Source organism: Centruroides vittatus, unplaced genomic scaffold (genome assembly GCF_030686945.1).
Source record: "Centruroides vittatus isolate TY-2023 unplaced genomic scaffold, ASM3068694v2 contig_452, whole genome shotgun sequence".
Taxonomy (NCBI): Eukaryota; Metazoa; Arthropoda; class Arachnida; order Scorpiones; family Buthidae; genus Centruroides; species Centruroides vittatus.
The window spans coordinates 407,179-432,863 of record NW_027122248.1 but is presented as its reverse complement, the minus strand read 5'-3'; the positions used below and the strand labels follow the sequence as shown (position 1 = coordinate 432,863).

Genomic DNA, 25,685 nt, shown 5'->3' with positions numbered 1-25,685 from the left:
TCCAAACCATGAATAACCAAGTTATTAATTCTCCGCTGATTGTCCATATAATCCATCTCTCGTTCCATTTTCGACACCTTCATACTAATATTATCAATAAGGGAGGAGCTCGTCATCTCCGACCCACCCGAACCAATCCTAGTCTCAATATTAACTAATCTAACCTCAAAGTCAACCAGAGCCTCATCCACATTCTTAAGCCATTCCGTAAGATGGTCGAGCCGCTTTATAAAATCCTCCACTTTACCATTGAGAACCGCATGCATACGCAGTAATAAACGAACACCTTCCGATACATCAAAATTCGAATTTTGTAGTAATTCAGAAACCTCCTCGTCCTGACCGGAACTACTCCTTCTAGGTCTACTTGGTGTTCTCTCCGGAACAGTTGGTGAGAAAGTCTTCCTCTTTACTCCTTGAGACATAATAAAACAAGAACTTACCTAAAAAAGAAAAGCAAAAGAGTTAAGCAGTCACGTCTAACAGCGGATAGACTCCCAAAAATCCCTTGCAACGAACACACTTTAAAGGAAAGAAGCGAATGCCACCTTTCGGTCAAATCAAATATTTTAATATGCAAATTAACACAAAATATACGCCAAACTTCGTACAAAAAGTACACAATGAGGGCCAAAAACTTATCAAACTGAATACTAGGAATAGAAAAAATACTTGAAAGTATTTTTTGTAAGTTTGTACATCTAGCTATCACGTGAAAAGCATCCAATGGCAGATCGCCCTGACAATATATGCAAATTTCTCTGCGATGGTTCTAAAAAAGAAAAGCAAAAGAGTTACGTCTAACAGCGGATAGACTCCCCAATTTGTTTATTCCCGCTAATGGGGTTTGAACTGGGCCTTCCAGTGGTTGTTCTACATCGCAATTTCGTTCTCGAAATTGTACCGAGGTGACTCTATCTAAATCTCGCGGTTGCTTGTTTTCTGATGAGCTGCGTTCTGGTGCGGGTAACGCTAAATATCTAGAGGAGGTCGCGTTGGATGGCATTCGTTTGGTATCGAAATTACCTGTACTACCCTGACCATAACGCGGTGGATAAAAGGGAAAGGGCGCAAAGTTCCCGCTACTTTCGGGTTCGAATTGCCCAAATCGTGCCTGATAAAAGGGTACCTGTCCTAACTGATTGACTGGAAAGGGGTTTGGCACGTTTTGCACAAGGACTACCCATTCAGGAGCGTCACGCTTCGCTCTCCACCTTCCCTGATACAGTGGAGGGACTTTTCCTCCGTGCCATTCGAGTGGTGATGAGACGTACTTCCACGGATTCCAATTCGACGAAAAATTTTGTAAGTATCGTTCTCCGTTCCCTCTCCACGGGGAATTTGGGCCTTGTTCCTAATACTGATTATAAAAAGAGTATCGCGCACGGAATTGTCTTTGCGGGAAGGCAGGCGGTGATCGCGGGGAAAATTGTTGGGGTGGACGACGCTGCGGGCTCGGAGGATAACGTGGCATTCGCATCCCATTGTTCGCCCTTCCAGCTTCTTGGTTTTGACTTGGTTGCAACGGTTCATCTCGTCGGAAGGCGTTTGTTTGCTTTGGCGCTAGCTGTTGATCTAATTTTCTCTCTAATGTTGCTAGTTGCTTCGATAGTTGCGCAATTTTTGTGTCGAGAGCCGAATCTTTCCGCGAATTGGTCTCTTCCGATTCAGCGTCGCAATTGTCTACGGTATCGCCTACGCTGGCGACTAAACTCCGCGTTTTTCCTGTCAGTTGATCTATTGTCTCCTCGCGGATCGCTATTTTTAATGCTTCCGCGAAGGTCGCCGGATCATGCCCCATTACCTGTCTTTTTAATCTATCTGTTAGGCCATGTAAGAATTGGACACGCAATTTTTCGTCCAATTCTGGCTGTTGACAGCGTTTGATAACTGCTTGTTCCTGTTCGGTTGCACCTGTGTGATCTATGGCCGCAACGGCCATAGATCACAACCAGGTGCAACCGCTGGCGACAGTCTGGCAGGCGGATCGCGAACTCCTGCACCTTTTCATCTCTCTTTTGGGTACACGCGTGGAAATTTTTGTACCTTAATAGAGTATGGCCTGCTCTTGATCAAATCACTGGACCATTAGCCTTTGAAAGGTATCGAAGTCCGTCACGCATTTCATCTGCAGATCGCGCCATGCGAAGTCTCGGGCCACGCCCGTGAGCTTGCACTTGGCAATACTCAAACATTGGCGAGGTGTCCATCTCTCCAAACTCGCGATTTCTCCCATGTGTCAAAAAGTCGAAGATATGCCCTCTTTCGCCCGAGAATGTCGGGATCAATCCTCCGAACGCGGAAAAAGAGAGAAGAGAGCCGCCACTGCCACCGTCTCGAGATCGCGTCGGTACACTTGCATCAGCCTCCATCGTTCGACCCACTTTCCAGAAAAACTTTTGTCAGCTCACTTACTCAAATTTCGTGGGACCAAAATAAATCCCGAGCTTCTGACACCAGTGTAAGATTTGGACTGGTGTAGACTGAGCTTAAATATCCCACTTCACTGACACCAGTGTAAGATTTGCCAACTTTCAAGAGGGGATACAATTAATCCCGCGTCAGGATGAGCCTAAGGGAACCCATGTATGTGGGTGGTGGCGAAGGAGGCAAATGACAAGTGTTTACATGCGGAAAACCGTTTATTTGGACGAATTCATGCTTACATCGGTTTGATTGTTCCAAATCTTAGCAATCTTCAGAAACGTGAGAGTTCGGTTGGTTGATCTATCCAGTCCCTGGCGGACGAGAAGCGCCGTTGGACGATGGTGACGAGCGGTGACACACTTAGATGTTCTGAGCGACAACACTACACACCATCGGCTTAATCCATCAGAGGTAGTCCGTAATTCCAATGTCAACTCCCGTTCGACCTTGAAGTTCCAGTTTTTATATGTTTTTCTCGTGTACTATCCGCCTTTCGGATTGGTCCCTCGTCCCTTTCTCCGTTTCCCGATTGGTCACCACTTTGTTTTCAAGCTGTTGGGTCAAAACGAGACCATGTCGGGTCGCGGGAAAGGTCCGATTCGAGGTGTCTATTTGACACCCTTTTGTCGACTATGCTCCAAGATTGTTGATAGAACCACAACACCTGCACTCATAATATAATCTGTTTATAATTGATGTCATTTTGGAATTTTAACAATCACGCGATATTTTTCTATCTCTTCAATTTTCCCCCTTTTCTGAAATTGTTTTCCTAAGTTGAATTTTTTCTTGAGTACTTGTGTCAAACTTATACCTCTTTATGAGCGCGTGTGTCGGAGTTCTACCTTTGGATTGAACATTAACAGGTCGTTTAACACGCGTTGACGTCGTCCCGAGACTCGTTGTTTACATTTTTCGTTACGTTGTTTTGATCAAGAGTTTTTTTCTCCCTCTCTCATATTATTTATCGATATTTTTTCACAACAAGATTCTGCATTTTTGCGATTTCGGACCTCGTCTGGGTCCTCACAGTTGTGGCTGTTTGGAGGTTATTTTGTATGTATTTTGAAAAGAAACGTTTTCGAAAAATGGTCGCCATTTATAGGTGGTCGACATTGGAGGTTCGACTATACAAGCCTTTAATTAATGTTAATATATAATTTTAGTTTAAAACAAATCTATTGTTTGTCATAAAAATTAATGTCAATTTTTTTTTAAATTCAGATTCACAGGTGTTATATCGACAGGACTGTTGTAAGTATTCGTTTTTTTTATTCGGATCTTCCATTAGCCTAAGTTTATCATTTGCTGATAGAAGTTTTCTCGTTTATTTCTCAGGAGAATTTGGGAACACCGAAGAGGAGAGTTTGATAGAGCAGTTTGATAGAGCAATTAACAAATTCAAATTAACCCGGTTCCACTGTGAAATTCATTCCTCATAAACTTTATATCTAAGACTAGTTCTGTAGTGAAAACAATCATCAGAATGACTGAAAAGGCAGACTTTAAGAGATAGAATTTTATCATTTTCCTTTATAATAATATATTCGCTCGATTAAAAAAATGTTCTTATAATTGTATAATTGTAATTATAGAATAATTAATAAAATGTAATTATAATTGTATTCTTCGAGCTCGATTGTCTTTATGAACAATATACAGTCAAACCTGTTTTTATGCAGTCGTTTTTGTGCGATTTTTTATTTGTGCGATTTTTTTTGTGCGATTTTTTATTTGTGCGGTATAGTTGGCGTCTAGTCTCGTGCGTTTTGTCATGTCTATCGTTGACTTATTATAGCTAAATAAACTTATTATAGCATAAATAAACTTATTATAGTAATATTATTACATGAATATGCGAAAAATGAAATAATTTATTTTTAAGTCAACAAAACACCACCTGGACAAAAATATGTAAAACAGACGATAGACGAGACGATGCAGTCAAGTGCTGACATCTGTTGTCAATAAATTCTACGTGTGCTTTAATTACGTTAATTAAACCTTCAAAGTGCTTTCACATTCCTGGACCATTAAGATAAAATTCATTTCAAAGCATAAATCAAAGGTAAATGTACTGTATTATTTTTTCTATTTAGATATAAAATTTTAGGATTTTTATTTTATGTTTAGACATAATCCCTGAAAATGAATAAGGGCAAAAACAAAGCGAAGAGGAAGGTAATTTCCTTAGAAACTAAGACTACGATTTTAAAACGAGTTATTTCCTATGTGAGACTTTTTTATGCGATCCCTTTCACCGCATAAAAACAGGTTTGACTGTATATATACAGGTAACAATTCGTATAACAATTCTTGATGTGTTAAGTAACAATATGTGAATTTTAAATGTAAATGAAATTTGAACAGTAATTTTTTATTAACTAATTTTTAACGTTTCACTGATCGCAAAGTTTTACACCAGGAAAAATAAAATATGTAAATAATTTTTAGTTATTTGAATAATAGTCTAACAATTACAAATCATAATCTGTAATGATTTTCTAGTTGCGAATATTGGTAATCATATACTAAAAGAATACATGTAAAGAAAACAGAAAATTGTGAAATAATATGAATTTGTACGATTAATGTTTTATGTAAATAACTGGTCACTTTGAATAATTAATCATGTAAAATTTCTGGCAAAATAATGTATAATTTTATCAATTTAACCGCGGTTCTATCTTATAATATTCTCTGTCTTCTAATTTAAATTCACAAAATTACAAAAACTGTACAAAAACTGCATTCAATATATTTATTACTCAATCTAATTTTTACATTAATATTTAAAATTATAAAAGTATCAATAATTTTCAAAATAATAAAGTTTAATATTTTCTAATTCATAGCTTTAACATATAAATTCGCTTTGCTTTATATTTAAATGTGAAACTAATTTTACATTTTAAATGTAATTAAAATTAAAACTTTTATTTATTGACAACTAAATATGAGTTGTTTGAATTCAAATGAACACTTGTAGTAAATTATGCCAACGTAACATATGAATAAAAAGTAATTTGATCATAATAATTTAATATACTATAATTTTTAAAACATATAAATTGATTGACTAAATTTATTTATTAAGCAATTCGTGCAACGATGGAACTGCAAAGACTAGCTACGAAATACGAAATTACACTGCTTTCTATTCAGCGATTTCCTTTGTCCGACTCGAAATCTCCCGATATACCGTATATCTCGGCGGATAAGACGATCTTCAGATAAGACGAGGTATACATTTTCGTCGAAGTTTTATAGTTTTAGCATATATCTGTCCTATAAGACGACCCCCAAACTATCAATGGCCTATGAATTTAGATCAGTGATCATCATCTGAATAATAATACTGTATAACGTATACGAAATTATAAACGGAATACGTAATTTTTCAAATGAACAAATTTATTTTCTTGCATCTGGCAGCACTGCCTTGCGATTGTTGCAAGTATTCACACTGATTTGGCATTCGGGTAATGATCTTGTCTATTCACAAAAAACATCGTATGGGCTATTCTATTTTGTGGACATGCCCTACTCTTTACTAGTAAATAATTACTGTTTTGTCCGTTTTTTTAATAATGGTTTTAATTTATATAAATTTCATTCTAATTTTTTGTATCTGTCCTATAAGACGACCCCGGATTTTCGGGGCCTTTTTTTTATGATTCAACTATTGTCTTATCTGCCGAGATATACGGTAACACCACAATTAAATTCCGTTAAGGTAAGGATTAAATGTGCGCATTTATAACTTTTAGAATTTCAACAGCTGAAGTTCAGTTGTTATTATAGAAATGAAAATATAAATTAATCCAGTGGTTTTCATCCAGGATCTGCGAAATATAGTGCTGAGCAGAGCCATAACAGTTACATCTACAAACCTCGGGGTTCGAACAAATTTCTCACAAGAAACAATATAAGAATGGATTAATCCGTTCCCAACCCCAAAACAAACATTTTATTTTACGTTTTTTAGCTGTATTTCATGTATAAAAATACTTATAGAGGTATTATTATATTATATATATACAGGGGCGTACTGTACCAATCGAAAATGGCGCCTAGGGCACGCATCAAAGTTACGCCCCTTCGTAAGTTATCTTAATATAAAAAACAGATACACTAAATAAAACAGTCATAAATCTTACTTACAAAACATATTTATTTTCTATTTTATAACGAAAGTGAGTCCGTAAATCCTTTACACTCACAATTGTACCTTCCTGGCCTTCTGCGATGTAAACGTCGATGATATTTTCGAAATCAATTTTTTTGTTTATTTTCGCTCTATACTGAGCAAAGCTAGGTCGCATAACCTTTCTTGACCCATTGTAGCTCTCAAATACGAAAGTTTTAATTTTAACTTACTGAAAGATTGCTTACAACTTGGGATGGATACTACAATTGTGAGCAGAATTTAAATGGAAATGCGCAGAAATACACTTTCATCCCCGTACTGCACAATAAATTCAAATAGCTCTTCAGATTTCTTTATGTTGACGTATTTTTCTTGTAGATATTAAGGCTGTACTGGATTACTCCCTATGGAATTTTGGGACATTAGGTATATATCGGAACTCAGGGGACCGAGATGAATTAAACGGTACCCTAGTTTTTGAGCGGAGACGAAAAATAAGAAAGTTACCATATTTACGATTTCTTGCCTTTCACAGTGTTCTTTTAATACTTTGCAAATACGGTGTCATCTGCTTAATTTTCTTTTGTCTATTTAGGTTAGGTTAGGTTAGAAGACACACTATTTACAGGTACTCCTCACTTTACGATCTATCTGCTTAACGACCACTCGCATTTACGACCAATCGAGTTTCGACCTGCAATTCGGGGAACCCCTTTCTCAGCTTGAGTGTCGATCAGTGGCGAATGGTGACATGCGCACTAAGCGTACTATAATAGGCTTGCGCGTACTATAATAGTCTTTTTATGAATAAATTTGAAGTTTGTTGCATAATTTGTATAATTTTACAACGATTCCTATATCCCCGGCGCAAGCTCCTCGCTTATCGACCAATTCGCTGAACGACGTAGTCGTCAGAACGGAACTCGGTCGTAAAGTGAGGAGAACCTGCACTTTAGAAGAAGTGTGGGGGTCGGGGGCCGTCAAAAATTTAATTACGCAAGTTCAGGGTAGGGTCCTGTCACCAGGTGTGATTTGTCGGACGCACCTATTTAGACAAAAACAAATAGGAGTGACTCTTACACTCGCGCCTTAACTAAGTCCAGAAATGAGCCTCTCAGGAGGATGAATGCAAAGTCAAATACAAATGGAAAAAAGTTTATTATCAAAAAAGAAAAGAAAGAAAGAACATAGTGAACAACGTTATAAAATTTGATTTAGGAAATTAGCCTATTTCTATCTATAAAACGGGGGGGGAACCAAACGGGGGATATCCGAACTGCGCGACTCACAGCATACAGGAAAAGAGTTGTCTTCTCCTCTTTCTTTTTTGTCTTCTTGTTCCTTTACCCGGTCCTACACAGGTCCTTCAGTAGGTCGGTTGTCTCTTTTCTGGTCAATCTCCTGTCCAGCCAGTCCAGTCAGTTTCAATCCTCGCTCACTCTTCCAATCCTTTTTCACTCTTTTAATCCAGTCTTACTCTGCGTTAATTTCATCATTTCTTTCTATTTTCCTTTGTTTTGTTCAATCATACTTTAGTTCTGGAGGAAGGTGAGGTAATTTGTAAAATGCATAATTGGTCATCTAGTGGTCCTCCTCCTCTCTTGTCAATGAAGAATGATGTGCGTCCATGTGACATGGACAGCATAACCATCGGTCATATAACACCGTCGAAAAAGGGGGAAACGACGCATATCCCTTCATCTTTTCCTTCGCATGTTGTGAGATTAATAACGATTAATTGATAAATTTTTTGTTCTAATTTGTTTCTCTAAATTATTTTAAGTCGATATTACAAACATTTTGGAAAGGGGGTCCCTAAAATTGGGAAAATAGGCGAAATTCCTTTACAGCCTTTACTTGATAGATGAACAATTGATATATAAACAATTTCGGTATCAAGTTTACATACGCATCTTTTCTTCGAGATGTGGGTCTAAAGGGCGTCTTGTATATAGCTAGCTAGCAGTCCCCTTTTTTTCATACAACCAGACAGAGCAAAAAAAGGATATAAAATAAACAGAGTTTAAAATACAATAAAAAAACAATTTCTAACTGATTAATTAAAGTAAATACATTGTTAACAAAAGGATTAAAATAAAGTAATTAAAACTAAAATTATGCACATAATGTAGTATAAATGGCAATTCACAAATGTATAATATATAGGTAGATACAATAATAACAAAAATTTTTTTGGGGGGATGATGGACTTCACAGAAGACAAGATATGAGTAACCGTACCCAGATAATGCGGTGTCTTACAAATGTGTTAATTTAAGTTAAGTTAATGATGTGTAATCGTACCCAGTGGAAACTACAAGCAGTGTCAACTAGTGGAAATCTCTAAAATGGCGTAGAATGCACTGTGAAAAGCAAGAAATCGTAAATATGATAACTTTCTTATTTTTCGTCTCCAGTCCAAAAGTAGGGTACCGTTGGATTCATCTCGGTCCCCTAAGTTCAGATATATACTTAAAGTCCCGAAATTCCACAAGTAGTAATCTATATAATCCCCTTTTGCATTTTTTATATTCCAAAAGATTTTGTTTTCTTTCTTCTTGAAGATTTTTTTTTTCTACATCTGCAAGTCTTTCATATGTATTCGATGTACTACTTAAATATTTAGGTAAATTCGGAGAAATGGTTGAAATGACTCCTGCTTTTAATTCTGGAATTTTTCTGAAAAATTCTTTTAGCTGACTATTCACTAGGCATTTGACAGTTCTAATAATGTTTGACTCATCAAAATATTTTATACATATTACAGGTTTTTTTAATCCTGTCAAATCAGTAGGAATTTTACAGAGCCAAACACTTCTCAGTGGCTCTTTTGATAATGAAAAGGTAGAAAAAGTTACCTTCTCACTTTTGTAATTTGTTTTATTGCTACATCTTGGCATTTTGAAAAATTTTATAAATTCTGTAAAACAGTGTATATCCAATAATTATTACTTTATAATTAAATTTACTTTTGAATATATGGTACACATATATACATTACAACAATTAACGTTTACCGTACTTTTTATAAGTTTTAAACAGAATATTTAAAAATCACTAAACTAATAAAATTAAATATTCGAAAGAAGTAAAAAATTACAGTTATTAGTTGATATTTCGATTTAAAAAAATCAAAATCAAGTCGTTGCCATTTAGGCCTAATCACAAACATTTCCAATCATAAATTTCAAAAGAATACTCACTAAGATATTATATAATGTTAAAATCATTTATAAAAAGTATTTTCTAAAACAATACTGCTGAAAAACTTGTAGTTATTTCTTTTCTTTTAACTGAAATTAACCTTTCAAAATTTGAATGTACAGTACGTTTAGAGAAAAACAGAACACAAAAGACTGTAAAAGAACTAAGTTGATCACGTGACTAAAACTCTCCCAGGCCTGTCTTCCACAACAGTCAAGCGTCAGAGCGAGCTTAGTTTTAAATTACGCCGCAAAGCAAACAGCGCCAATCGCGGCAACTGCATTTATGTCAGTTTCGGGTCGTAGTTACAAGCCGTTTCGCCTGATCCGAAGAGTAAAATAGCAGGTTTAGCATTTGTTTATAGAACTGTCAACGTTGTTGAACTCATTATACGTTAAATAAAATGGAATGTAGTAAGTGTAGTTTAAAATGTAGTCATAGACAAAGTTTAACCAGTACGATACAAGTACTTGTGTGTTCTGTTTATAATTATAAACTACAAATGCAATTATTAGTTAAAAATGAAAAAAATTAAATTTATGAATAGACGTTTGCTTAAAAATGAATTAGTCTATAAAACATTAATACCGTAAAATCATAAGATGAAATTATGAATAAAATAAAACATAGGAGGTCTTAAAATTTGACATTCTCCCACTGAGAGAAATGCTATTATTATTAGTAATTGATCATTCTGTAATATGCATAAGTATGTAGTCTAAAAAACATTATTGTTTGCATCAAAGAGGACTTTTTAATGAGTAAAACGAAATAAAAAGTTTGTCAATTAGTCGATTTGAATTTCAGAAAAAAGTATTTTTTAATAGAGCCATAAAACAATTAATGTTTATTGACTCTGGCGGTAGGGAATAACGCAAGGTCTATTAAAAAAATTTTTGGCGGTAGTACTGAATTTTTACTAACTTCAGATGGTTGAGTCATTTTTCTTGCCCATTTGCAAACAAACCCAATGACGATTGGTGAAACGTCAGATAACTTACAGCGAGTTGAAATTTGATATGTTTATTATTTTGTGTTTTTTTCATAAAATTACATAAAAATAAATACTTAAAAGGAAATTTTTTCAATACAGAAGTAATTTATACTACTAGATAGAAAACAAAGCGTAGAATTTAACGAAAAATTGTAGTTTTCTTACGCTATAGATAAAATTTAATAATTTCAGAATAAAAAGGGCGGGTCTGAAAGAACCATGCGACCTAAGTAAGAGAACGATTCCTAGCGATTCACGCAGGGTTAATTAAAGACAAACTAACATTAGAAATAAAACTAACTGGTATTTATAACTGTTTAAAAGATAAAATTAATATTGTTTTTCCACCAAAAAAGACAATCTCTTTTTCGCTCGCAGATCTCAGTTCAATTTAGTTTCGATAAAATTTTTCCTAATAGAAAAATACAATGGTTTCGAATAAACTTTAGCTATCTGATCTTCTTTCTCGCTCATAACAGGTATAGCTCTTAATAATGGTGCTGTTATATCTCCAACGTGACAAGAAGAAATACTATTCTAATAAATAAAAATTTCCGAAATTCCTGCCGACATTTCAATGGGATAATGACACATATATTCGCCGGATGGAAATTTTGCAGTTGTAAACTCAAGAAAATCTTTTAATTCATTTCCAAATTCTACAGAAATATTCGATGAAACTTTTAAAATAATTTTATTATTCAGTAGCAATGCCAGTTTTATATATTTAAAAATTCCAAGAAATTTTTCAGGAGACGAATATAATCCGATAGGAATAAAGATTTTTTCATCTTTATAAATTTTTTTAATTACTTTTTTTTTCTATTTTTCTCCACTAAATTAAAATATTCGTTAGAGTAGTCCTGAGTCGACAGTCGAAAATTATGAGTCGAATTACCTCTTAATACAGTATCTTCGTTAGGTAAGTTTAGCATATAAAGTGATTTCGATGAATCCTTAACAGTAATGTATAACTCATGTTCATCTTTTACATTTATATTCACAGTTTGATTATTTTCATGAAAAATATCCTGCCAAATTAGAATTTGTTAGGCTAATTATGTTTGAATTTATTATATGAAACAATTCACTTTTATCATTTTTAATAGAAACTAATGGAATCATATATGATTTATCCGGCAATGGCTCATATTTTTCTTTTATACTCTCTTCAATTGTAACTACGTAATCATTATCGTGATTAAATATATTAAACCAGTTTCTTGGAATTATAACTTTGGCAAGTCCAACAGCCCAATTCCCGTGTAAATTAATAGGCGGACTCATTTTCACCGTGAAATGTGACTGCGTATTCTCGGGAAACAAGTCCATACTTGCATTACTTATCAACATTACGAAAAAGTCTGACTGCATTATTTTGTTACCTTTTGTAATTCTTTGGTATAAAACCTTCCTTCTAGAATCTCGTTATTTGTATCTTTTAATACGTAAGTCGGAGGATACGATAGAAATCGATCGTGAATAACGAATATTTCCTTTATCCATCCAGGCACATATCCACGACTAAATGTTTTACGTATTTTCGAAATTCGAACTAAATCACCAATATTAAATTTAAATTTACTTTTCCTTTTTATACCATATAGCCTATCAAAAATTGTACCGTAATGCAAAAGACCAACTTCAGATGGAGCCGTCCCGATACTTCTATGAAAACTATTATTATATCCTTTTACAATATCTGATAATTTATCAATATATTTATAAGAATTACGATAAGTAAATAATCTATATATTTTATTTCGTAAAGTTTTATTTAATCTCTCAACCATGGAAGCCTTAGTATCGGTATGAGTCGAATAGTGATTAATTTTATATTTTTTAAACAAATTTTTTTACTAATCTATTATAAAATTCGGTTCCTTTATCAATTTGTACATTTTTGGGAATATTTAGTTTAAAAATAATTTGAAATGCTTCCAAAATAGATTTAGGTTTTTTTTTATCCTTTATTGGCACAACGTAACAATATTTACTAAATACATCAATTACTGTTAATAAATATTTTATACCCTTATTATATCTAAAAAATTACTTTAACACAATTAAATCAGTCGTTTGGATAAAAAACTTTAGTTTTTCTCTGCTAATATTTAACACTTACAGGTTTATGCAGCGAATAAACAGGTGAGAAGACAACCATTTTTCGACAGTAGATCGCGATAAATTAGAAGCTTTAACTAGTTTACTTACTCTTCCAAATGATGCTGAAGATTTAGTATTATAATATATCGATTTCAATAGTTTCTCCATTCGGGACTCTTCTTCCTCTTTTTCGAAGACTCTTTCCACTGGTAAAATACTCTTGGAAAAACTGTAAAAAAATTTCTTCGGGACTTTCAACGTTTGTCGGTTGATATCTTGACTTTTCACCAATTTCGGGTAGAGTTGCTAAACTTTTATTTCCTATCCAATCTCTTGGCAAATTTAATTTCTCTAAAGCTTCCCAAAAAACGTTAAAGCCAACTGGAGATAATGGCGTTTTTCAATTTCTCATTAAATGAGATATTAAATCCACCATTTGACTTCCTACAACTGGGTTGCCACTAACTGTTAATTCACCTTTTGTATTCCATCCATAATGATTTTGTCTCAATTTGTCAATTAAATGAGGAGTATATTTTTGATATAGTTACGGTACAGATATGGTTATTTGTTTAATACATGCATCCTCACCATTATTGTCACCAGCGGGTTTTTCTTCGGGTGGTTCTTGTTTTTCGTCGGGTACAACAGACACTCTGACCGGTTCATTCGGTTTTTGGACGGTTCTCTGATATCTCAAAATCAACTGACTAAATAATTTCACTTTACTATCGTCGGATAAATCGGTACTCTCGAGTAATTCTTCGATATTATTATCAATTCTTATTTCGGGTTTTATTTCATATGCCGCTAACAATTCCGGAGGGACCAGTGCCATTTACTTCGCCATTATATTATTTTTCTTATTATTTTACCAATTAGTCCTCCTGCCATAGACAATAATGGTGCCAGTAGAAGAGGAAGGAATCCGCCAGATTGATTAACCAAAATTTTTTTATTGGTATTTAAAGGGACATGTTTTTCACTTAATTTCCTGATTATCTTTTTTTTTTTATATTTCCGTAATTTATGAACATTAGCTGGTATATATTCCCTCCGCAAATTATCACATATTTCGCACAAAACTTTAACTTGATCGGGAGTAGCTTCTTTCAATATTGCTCTTCGTTGAGAAGGAATAATTTTGGCTAAAAGCGCCAGGATATGATAATTTTTCTTTACGTTCTTCATTTTATCAGTAAGTATATCCAAAAAATACCTTGTTCATCCAGAAAACACGAATTCCGCACCAAAAGTTTCTTGTCTGTTTTAGGGTGAAAATCCAATAACAAATAACCAAAATCCTTTTCTGTTGATTTTTATACGCATCCATAAAAAATTACATTTTCCTGCAAAAGCTTGCCTCCCCAAACAACTTACTTGACTTTCCTCACGATTATTTTTAAACAAAATCAAATAATGCGTATTTAAAGTTATATCTCTCATAATTTTATATTTTGGAAACAGATTTTGCATTATCAAGATCACACTTACTTTATAATGGTGAGACTCTGTTGTAAACAGAACGCAGTTTTTGAACTAACTTCGTGCATCAAATCATCAATTATTACCAAATCCCATCCTTGCACAGATTCAGGAAGGCCATACATAAATGTAATATCTTTTACGTCTCAAAAAAACGGTAAATATACAGAATAACACCATAAAATTTTCTTTAATGATTTATCAAAAATTTTACAACGAATAATTTTTCTTACAAGTGTAGTCTTTCCACATTGCGACTGTCCCGCAATTATACAGTTACTCGGATGTTTAAAATACATATCAATCGATTTTATGAACTTTAGTAAATTTATAATGCTTCAATCCACAATTTATCTCTCTAAATATTAATATATTCTTTTTATTCTTTTCAACACAAACTTTCTTCATAACATCCGAACATTCTTCGAACGAATAATATAAGTTATTACTAACTTCGTTAATTCTTCTGTCGTCATCAACAATCACAAAACCAAATTTTCCATCTTTTTTCCATATTTCTCTGTTAACTTTAAAATAACGCAAAACAATAGGCAAATTATCAGGAATATCGAAAGAAAAATTATTTACCGCAGCAATGCAGCTATTGTACAAACGAGCAGAAACAGAATAATTTCTGTCGCCATCCTAAGTAATAATAAAACCGTATGCTCTCATGACTGATCCTGGCATTAAATAAATTCTAACATATCTTAAAATTTAATTTATATCAAAACCTAACAAATCGCAGTTCTTATATAATTATAAAAAGGTGAGTATTATTAAATTATAATCTAAAAATTATTTACTTGACAATTTTGTGATCAAAGTGGCCCAAATGTCTACCACACAAGTTTCTTTCTATCCAATTAAATAATGTACAAATTTTAAAAAATGATAACTATTCTAACTTAAAATTTATAAAAAATTTTCATGCTAACAAAGGAATACACTATTTTAATAAATTATTATGATTAAAATGTTTATAAAAGAAAAAACTCACGACTTTTGGTTTAATACAAAAGCATTGCGTGATAAAATGGAATAAACCAAATAAAGTAAATAATTTAGAGTATAAAAAATTTATTGATAAACCAGAAGTATACATAATTTCAAATATAAAAGTGATCGATTTTCGAGTTGTTTAATTCTTGTCATCTTAATTTATTTACTTAACGATTTTAAATTACAAATTTATAATAACGTGCAATATTAAACTTCATTATGTGATTTGATAAATTAATCGCAAATTTTTTACAAAATGTAACTTAAAAATTACTCGATATTAATATAAACTCGGAAAGATCTTATAATCTCAATACTAGCGTGTATTCGTGAGCGATGCAAGCAGAAAACTAAAAAAAGATATGAAGTCTTTTGTATGACTGTGTATTGTATATTATCATCAAGAGCGAAATTATCGTGAAAGCTTAACAATAAACAAGATTGATTTATAAAAATAAAATTTTCAAGACTAACGAAAATAAATTGTCAGTAAGTAAACAATAAATCGATGTTCAGCACTTGGTTACCAGGCACGATTTCTGGTCAAGTTTTATACCATTAAATGAAATAGAACCTAGACGTGCTTACATAGAACGTAGATGCGAAATTAATTAAATATGAGAAGGTCTGGATTCTTACTACTAGTCTCATTCTGTACTGCTGTTGATAATATACCAAATGAAGTTGCTATTGGTAAGATCATGAAAGATAAGTTTATTTTTATGTTTTTGATATACTCGAATGTATTAACTTTAGTTGTTTTAATAACAAAACATCCAATGAATGTTAATATTGATAACTCTGCTTCTTACTCTTATATTAATATTATTTAACTTATTCTTACGTAAACGAAGACCGTTGTAATTTATATTTTAGAGTTGATCACACACAGCAATCAAGTATTCGAAAACAATGTATTACATTTTGGTATTTATAAAGACTCCGCCATATAAAATTTACAGTTATTACAAAAATATTACAAATTAACCAAAAAAACCTCCTTCAGTTATTTTATTATTGTGAAATCTGAGAAACGTCTCTTCATAATTATTCTGACACCCCCTGTGTTTTTCTGGCGAACAACAGAACCTTCGCCGTTCGATTGTGAAACGCGCGTGAGCGACTACGTATTGGGATGAATATGGACAGATGCAGGAGGGAAAGTTGGACAGAGAGATCCGGAAATAACTCACTCTACTACGCATTTAACAATAATTAACAACAATTTATCTAACGAAACGACTTTACAAGAGTGAAACATAAATGGAAGAGTCTAGTTTATAATCGCGTAGGCTAGAGACAAATTTCTAGGCGTGTCAGTAAATACCTGGATCGTTGTAATCGGCTTGGTCATTTTCGGAAGGAAAAGAGTGTCCTCCGCTGATTAGAGTTGGTCTGGAATTTTGGAGAATACATTTCGTAAACAAATGTTCGGTTGTTTAAGGCGGCTAAGGTCAGGCGAATGGTTGAAAGTCAAAGGGATCAGGGTGGTGCACAGCTAGAATGAATACACGGGGAAGGAGGCTGACTGGAGAACTCTGCGTGTGGATATCTGTTCTTTAGCCTTCTATTTGGGGCCCTCCCCTTGCATTCCAATGCCCATTTTTGGTGAAAAAGTCGGTTGCTCTCCTGCGCAATTTTGTTATTTTATTTCTGTCATTCAGTAGTCATTCGAAAGCTGTATCACTCGCGGAGGAAGTACAATCCGTTGGAAAAAGTTCTCAAGTTCCTGAACGATATCTATGACATCTTTGCCGTTATAGATTGGCGAAATAACTTTATCAAATTAAATAGGGTACTTTTTCATCAAATAACCTGCACTAGCCCTGATTCTCGCATTATTATTATACATAAACCAATAAATTTTGTAAAAGCTACAGCAATGCATAATAACATAAAATTAATCCGTTTTAAAACATCTAGTGCATTCTTGTTTTTAGTAGTCATACAATGAAGGCTTGTTTAGTCCATTTTTGATACTTGACATTATGATTTTCACCAATAAATTTAAAATACAAAACAATAAACAAATCTTAATTGTATGATTACTAAAAGAACAAATAAAAAAAGGAATGTAGTTTTAAAACGTAATAAGATAAAATGAATATTAGTACGTTCTGCTGTAATTTTTTCAAAATGTATTGGTTTTATGTATAATAATAATAAACTAACTGAAGAGGAAAACCATGTTCCGAAATGCATTTTGGTTAATTTGTAATATTTTTTGTAATAACTGTAAATTTTATATGATAGATTCATTATAAATACCAAAGTGTAATAAATTGTTTTCAAACACCTGGTTGCTGTAATATAAATTACAACGGTCTTCGTTTATGCAAGAATAAGTAAAATAGTGTAATTAATGACTTAGACAATGTAATAGAAAATGTTATAATAGAAATCTACTAATTTCGATTTATCCTGTAAACATTTATAATGTATTTATTTACCTTTCAGGTGCTATTTTTCCGCCTTCTCTTCCTGTATTAGAAGAAACATTTCGTTTAGCTATAAACAATATAAATTCAGATTCGAATTTATTACCCAATACGAAACTGATTCCGATTACAGAAAATGCTTCTACACAATTCGAAGTTATTAGAGCCGGTAAAATTATACTAGTTATATTAAAATTACTTTATTAATAAAATTAAATACCGATATAATTTTTCAGTGTGTAATTTAGTGGATCGGCGAGTGATATCGATAGTTGGACCTCTAACGTCTTTAGATTCAAAAATTGCCCAAACTGTGTGTGGCCAATTGGGAATACCGCAGATTGGTATCTTGGCCACAGACCCGATGTTATCTTTAATACCGATTTTGAACCAATCGTCGTCTACGCTTTTGAAAATGTCACCGCCGGATACCTTTCAGAATCACGCCTTAATACATATTTTGAAATATTATGGATGGGAGGCTTTTGCCATTTTAACAGAAGATAATGAACCAGGCGAGTTTTTATTGTTGTTTTGCGCTTAATAATGCCGTAATCTTTATTGATTATTTTCTACACGAAATTAATAATTAACTAATTTATGATCTATATATAATAAAATCTAATTAATTATGTATTTATATTTAATTTTGAAATTAAAATGAATAGTTTATACTGTATAAATAAGTAACACCTAGTTTAATGTTATGTATGGTTCCAAAATGCGGCTCGTCTCTGATTCAAGGAAAAAAAGAAAGAAAACAGTGGGAACGCATGTTCTAACCTAACCTAACCTATTGTAATAATTTGGTTGGTGATAGTTATGGTAATTTATTAGAATAGGTTAGGTTAAGTTAGAACAAGCATCCCTACTATTTTCTTTCTTCTGTTTCCTTGAATCACAGACGAGCCGCCATTTTGAAACCATAGGTAACATTAACGAACACTTAATATGTTCACTTCTATAATAAAAAAATTTATTTAAAACAATAAGGTAAATTTTTAGTCCCTGAAAATTTTCTTTGCTAATGTAAAAACAAGACAATATGTACAAAAGTATAGAATTTATTTTTGTAATTAATGACATTTTTTGAAAAATAATTTGTAGTTAATTTTCTTTCTTAGTCTGTATCTCTCCGTAAAGATATATTTATTATACGTTAAATGATGGGTCTAGAGCAATGGTCGACAAAGTGGGGTACGTGGACCCCACGTACACGTACACCAAGTTTCCCTTCAAAATACTGTGTGTCCTGTTTGCAGTCTGTCTAATCATACAGTCATCCTTCCGAAGAAGTAGGCTCACAATCACTTGCGATCATACAAATCAATTGAATTCAAGATACGGATCAATTCAAATAATTGCAATATTATAATATTCATCTGATAAAGGAACAATACGTATTGGTTAACTAGTTTCGCAAAAATATCAAAAATTATTTATAAATTTGTTGCTGATGCTTACTACAAACAAACAAAAACAACATATTTATTAATACACAATGCTCAAAAGCACCTTAACTTGCTGAGATTATTTTTATACAAACTAACGTTTTCAACCTATTCAATAGATCTACATGTATATATATTTAACCTAGATAGATCTGTCTTTATTTTATTTATCATAAATAAAAATGATGGGTGTAGAGACAAAAGAGATATTATTTTATATCTAAAGTAGAGTCTAATTTCTGGAGTTACGCTCTCCACCTCAAATTAGCAGTGACTCGCCCCTTTACATCATACTTTTCCGTTAAGAATAGAGTCGTGCCGGCCGATCTAACATCTTTCTGGGAAGATTTTGAATTGGAATATACTAATAAGAATAGTGTAAACGTGAGTTACGTGACTGGACAATGAATGAATTTAGAATCTGCATTTATGAAATGCGTGACATTAATTTTGCATAAATATAAATTTTAATCTAAAATCCGATCAATAAACAATACTTCGCAAATCTAAAAGCACGTATTGGACAGAAGTCAACCTGTTATAGGAACTGTATTCTGCATATTGATTACAATTGCATTTCTATTGTTTATAGCAGTGCGCTTATACGTTAAATGTTTCAGTTATATGTATATGATTTACTAAAGGAAAAAAAACGTAGTTTACTCTTTTGATTGCAGTTGTAACCCGAGTAAAACATATCAGAGAAACCAAACGCAAACTGGGGACACGAATAAAAGTGCATACACGAGCAATAAGAATAAATTACAAAAATTCTGCCGTAGCCGAACATGCTAATAAAAATGGTTGCGAAATAAGGTTAAATGCTATTAAAATAAAGAAAAAAAGAACAAAATTATTATAAGTGACAATTGTACGAGCATATAAACATTGTAAGGGAGAAAAATAGAATAAACAACAACTTAGGCAGAATGATTGACCAATCATGGACAGCCATTCTTGACAACGCCTAAGTAAACCGATAGTACACTCAACACGCGAACATATTGTAGGACCGTGCTGAACATTGAAAAGGATAATGTGTAAGTTTAAAAAACCACCAAAAACATCCATCATTGTCAACAGTTAGATTCTCGCATATTGTAAGCCTTTTATGTCGTATTAATTAATTTTTGTATTTATGTTTTTTAAATATTCACTGTTGGTCTATTCTTTCATTATTTGTAGTTATATGTAACAGCCATTGAAACCCTGCTGATGAAAGGGGTAATAGCCCGAAACACACAGTTGTAAACCAAAGTATGTGTACAGCAGGCTGAATAAAGAAAGACTGTTTTTCCGTGAGAACTAATACCCAACTTCCTGCGTTATTGCTTACACCAGTTTAACAGACCTACTAATAATTTAAGTCCACGTTGACAAATATAATATTAATTGAAATAAGGACAACGAGGCAATAACAACTACCAATTATATGTATTCACTTTATTCTACTGTAGATCTTTTGTAGTTTAACTTTTTTGTTACTTAAATTTCTTACGGAATATTAGAGTTATTTAATCTCAGAATAAAATCCATCCCTAATAAACTTTATATCTAAAGAGGTTTATAGATAACCAGAGTGAAGTTTTTAAATTATTCATTCTGTCTGTAGTGAAAGTAATCGTTGGCTTCACTGCAAAGTCCGCTTTAAGGGATGGCCATCATTTTTCTTTATATTAATGTAATCCACTAGATTTTATAAATGTTCATTTATAATTAAATTGTCTATATTCCTGCAGGAAAATTTGTAGTAGAGTCTATTTATTTGTGAACAATTACTTATTGTGACAATCTCACTATGCCGGGCTGCAATTTTTAATTTATTTTAATCTTAAAATATCACGTTACTTTTGGTTCGCACCGAGATTTCATATGTAATCCTCGTCTACAGTCCCCAAGCTTTCCATTTCCCCTTATGAGTTTTATCTAACTAATTTCTTTCTAGAGACTAACAACGGACAGATATCAGACGGACAACAGGAGGAATGTATACATTTGCAATTTGAAAATTACAGCCCATAATAGACTATAATGGAATTTTATATTTAAAGATTATTTTATAAAATAAAAGTACGTCGAGGGTGTTTTCTCACCTACAGCAACTGATTTCCATTTCATGCTTACTGTGCTGTATACATTCAATTACGAATATCGGTAATCGTAGATAAAAGAATATACACGTCATGTATTGGCCGTACATTATTTATAATACATCTATCACGTACTGCGCAATAAGAATAAAAATATGTATTACATTATAACTTGAATATATAGCTTGTCTCGAATTGAAGTTAAATAAAAAAAGAACGTAACAGATCATCATTTTGTTATGCATATTACCATTTTAAACTTAATTTTATGAATTGCAGTATATGAAATGCAGTATACTCGCTTGTATATTTGTTTCGGGTAATGCGAAACCTTACTTAATGAGCCTCGGATAATCGGATTCTACGGTATAAAGTTTTGATTTCATAAAAGTTTTCCTTTATTTTTAAATACAATATAAAATTTTATTTATTGGTAACGAAATGTGAATTGTTTGAACTTAGACGAGTACGCGTAACAAATTATAAGGCCTGCATAATTTAATATGTCTTATAATTTTTGAAACTTATAAATTGATTGATTAAATTTATTTATTCAGCTATTCATGCGACAATGGAACTTCAAAGATTAGCTATGAAATACGAAATTACACTAATTTCTATACAGAGATTTCCTGTGTCCGACGCAAAATCTCTCAATATAACAACACAGTTGAACGTCATAAAGGTAAGAATTAATTCAGTGTATTTATAAATGTTAGAGCTTCAATAGCTGACGTACACTTCTTTGTGATTATAGAAATATAGGTGTGATAGATTAACCGAGTAACATATTACTATAATGGCAATATAATTGATTAATTATATTCATTTGTAAATAGGAGTATAAATTAAAGTTTTTATTAAAATTAATCACAAGTGACTTTTTATAAAACTTTTATTGTCTTAAGGAAAAGGACGTGAGAATAATAATTCTTTATTGTTCAAAAACGATAAGTAAAACTGTTATAAACCAAGCTGATCGCATGAACATGTTTCGTTCTGGATGGACCTGGCTGGTTATGGATAGCATTACATCATACGTAAGGCTAAATCTTTTTTAGTTTTATAAATAGAATCACAAATGTACTTCAATTAACTTATTATTTTATATTATTATTTTAAACTTTAATAAAATAGCTCTCCTAATTAACAATTGATCTTTGTTGGCAGGATTTTGAATACTTATTAAACAGTGACGGATATGTACCATCTTCTTTAGTCGGTTTAATAGGAACGGCATTTGTGGTCCCTGACACTATTTTATATTTTAAATTAATAAATCAATTAAAAAAGAAAAATTTAGGAAATCAATTAGAGAATGAGGTAGATTAACCATTGAAATTATTTTAATTATTTAAACTTTCATATTTATGAATTAATGAAAATCATTTCGCAGCAAGCTTTCACTCGTGTGTATGACGCAGTGTTAGCAATTGCCAACGGACTTCACAAAATTCTTTACGAAGAGAGAGTATCTTTCGAACTTCCTACTTTCCAAAAAGGAAGTTGCGCAGATTCTGTCAATCAGTGGAAATCGGGTAGAAATTTGTTGGAAAGTATTCTTAATTTAAACAACGTTAATGGAAGTTTAGGGCCAATAAAGTTCACCAAATTTGGTTACCATCATCTCACCAATTTTGACATCGAAAATCTTCAAATGAGAGGTTTCGTTAAAGTATGCAATTTATAATTTTCAAGATTCTTTCGATAGTGTTAACGTGTAATTAATATTTTCACACGAATATTTAGGTAGGAAAATGGTTAGAAAACGAGAAAAACTTGACAATTAATTCAAAAATCATATTTCCTGGCCAAACTACAATTCCTCCTGCTAACTCTCATAACAGTCTCTACGGAAGAACTCTTAATATTGGAATAATTATAGTAAAAGACAATGGATTATTATTATTATTATCATCATCTTCATTTATTATCTTATTTTATAATAGATACATATAGTAATTAGCAGATAATATTTAACTCTTAGTTAATTTACATACATTTATCTAGGATGAGCCCTTTATAATGAAAAACTCTTATTATAAAGAAGGCCAGCCTATAACTTCTAAATACGAAGGATTTCTTATCGACCTTCTTTTAAAACTACAAGAGATGCATAACTTCAGATTTAAATTATACGAAATTCAGCAATATGGATATGAAAACCCCGAAACAAAAGAGTGGAATGGACTAATTAGACAATTAATAGATAAGGTATAGAGAGAAAATTATTTTGTATTATTGAATACTTCTATGCTATACTTTAATTTTCTATAAAGATTTACAAAATATTTCGTATATTTAGAAAATAGATTTGGCACTGACTCCTTTGACGATATCTTGGAAAAGGCAACAAGTTATCTCCTTTACAGCTCCTTACTACGATTCAGGTTTGGCTATATTAATGCCAAAATATAATGCCAAAACTACCGAAAATTATTTTGCATTTCTATCACCTTTCGAAACAACAGTTTGGCTTACCATTGTCCTAGCGGTGATTTTTACTTCTCTAGTGCTCGCAATATGTGTGAACTTAACACCGACTAATTTTAACAATAGTAGAATAGAGAGAAGGAAAACAAGTCAGAGCGTTAGAGATTCTTCTTGGATCACTTTCCCACAAGCACTCTGGTGGAGTTTCTCGTCGTTTGTAGCTCCGGTAGATGACCTATTATTTGTTTCCAACCACTATATTTGTATAATAAAAAAGTTAATTGATTGAATATATATATTTAGGGAACAGAATTGGAAGAAAAAAACAATATTCCGGCAAGAATTGTCATGGTGACTTGGTGGCTAACTACGGTAATTCTTATTGCTGCGTATACAGCAAAATTAGCAGCATTTATGACAGTTCAGAATATGAAACAAGGTATTAAAACTACTTAATTAAATAGTTTAAAACGTCATTTTAATAAATACTGTATTTTTAGAAATTAATTCTTTGGAAGATTTAGTGAAATTCAATACAATTCCATTTGGAACTATGAAAGATTCTTATGTTGAAAACTTCTTCGCCCACAGTCGTTACAAAATCCACAAAATAGCTTACAAAATGATGAAAAAGCATAATACATTAATAAACGATAGTTTCGTGGGCATAGAGAAAGTTAGAGCATCGTATTATTTGCCAGAAGGTAATGCATATTAATTAAGAAATGATGCATGACTTAACTAATGACATCAACTTAAATAATAACATACCTTTTATTATTCTAAGAAAATAATCGATGCGTGTTGAATATTTCAGGTCACAAAGATCGATTTGCTTTCATATTTGATTCCCCAATTCTGGATTACATTGCTATGCAGAAGCCATGCAATGTTGAACGAGTTGGAAGACTTTTCGGATTAGTAAGTTATTTATAACATTAATAATATTCAACAATTTATCACAAGACGACGTTAATGCGATCCTTTTATTCTTGTTATTGTTACTATTATCAAAACAATAAATTATAGTATTGATAAGAACGAATGTCTCTTAAAATAATTTTAATACTTATATCAATTATTTATACGAATATGTACTGTACCATCTGCTTATAATCTTTTTATTTTAATAGCAAAATTACGGTCTCGGTTTGCCTAAAGATTCTCCGTTTGAGAAACAATTTACCTCATCTTTCTTAAAGCTAAGAGAAGAAGGTTATATGGATTTTTTGAATAAACGATGGTTTACGAATAATTGTCCCGGTAATATACAGTGTGTAATTATTTTAAAACGATGCGCTTGTTCACAAAAATTTAATGTAATTAAATTTCAGACAATAGAATAGGAAGCGAAGAACGTCAAATGGATATGAAAAATTTAGCTGGAGTTTTTCTGTGTTACGTGGGAGGACTAATTGCGGCACTCTTATTCGTAGCTGTCCTGTGGATACGGGAAAAGATGAAGAGCAGGAAGGCTGTGGTTGTTTTACCAAATGTAAATATTACGTAAAAGTTTTATCTAGAAATATCTATAAACTTATTATATGCAACAAAAAATTGTTTTTTAATAGCCAGATCGTAGTTTTATATCGTAAGAAGACCGTTCTGGATGAGTTTTCTTCACTACTTCTCGGAAATATCAATATTAATAATAATAATAATATAAATATGTTTTCTCAATAAATTCAGAAGTGAATATTTAAAAATTGTAGTTTTTCTAAATAAGTATATTTTGCTTGTTAGCCCGGCCTTGTTATATATAATAGAGGAAAAGTGTGGCCATCGGTCAAAAATACTCAAGATTTTTACATTTTTCGTCTGAAGGGAGCTTGAAACATGGTGAAATGCAAATAAAAATTCGTGGGATTAGTCTGTATGTATGGATGTTAGTGTAGCTTCAAAGAG

The 25,685-nt window shown here is 32.3% G+C and overlaps 2 protein-coding genes and 2 long non-coding RNA genes across 4 annotated transcripts in view; all 4 read left to right on the top strand.

The window, feature by feature from the left end:
- LOC136977233 (glutamate receptor ionotropic, kainate 2-like) overlaps positions 1 to 25,685 on the top strand; it is a 142,749-nt gene that overhangs the window by 81,603 nt on the left and 35,461 nt on the right. The gene's annotated exons all lie outside the window — the stretch shown is intronic.
- The window catches only part of LOC136977230 (uncharacterized), a 38,430-nt gene continuing 27,126 nt past the window's right edge, over positions 14,382 to 25,685 (top strand). The window contains exons 1-5 of the mRNA XM_067272701.1: positions 14,382 to 14,523; positions 17,826 to 17,975; positions 18,043 to 18,321; positions 21,905 to 22,032; positions 22,256 to 22,387. Of these exons, the coding sequence (XP_067128802.1) occupies positions 14,382 to 14,523; positions 17,826 to 17,975; positions 18,043 to 18,321; positions 21,905 to 22,032; positions 22,256 to 22,387 (831 nt within the window). The remainder of the gene's footprint in view (positions 14,524 to 17,825; positions 17,976 to 18,042; positions 18,322 to 21,904; positions 22,033 to 22,255; positions 22,388 to 25,685) is intronic.
- Positions 22,554 to 23,204, top strand: LOC136977179 (uncharacterized). The gene is made up of 3 exons (XR_010881048.1): positions 22,554 to 22,670; positions 22,744 to 23,022; positions 23,097 to 23,204. It is a non-coding gene; the product is annotated as an uncharacterized lncRNA (long non-coding RNA).
- Positions 24,608 to 25,219, top strand: LOC136977178 (uncharacterized). Its single transcript, XR_010881047.1, has 3 exons — positions 24,608 to 24,701; positions 24,914 to 25,043; positions 25,115 to 25,219. It is a non-coding gene; the product is annotated as an uncharacterized lncRNA (long non-coding RNA).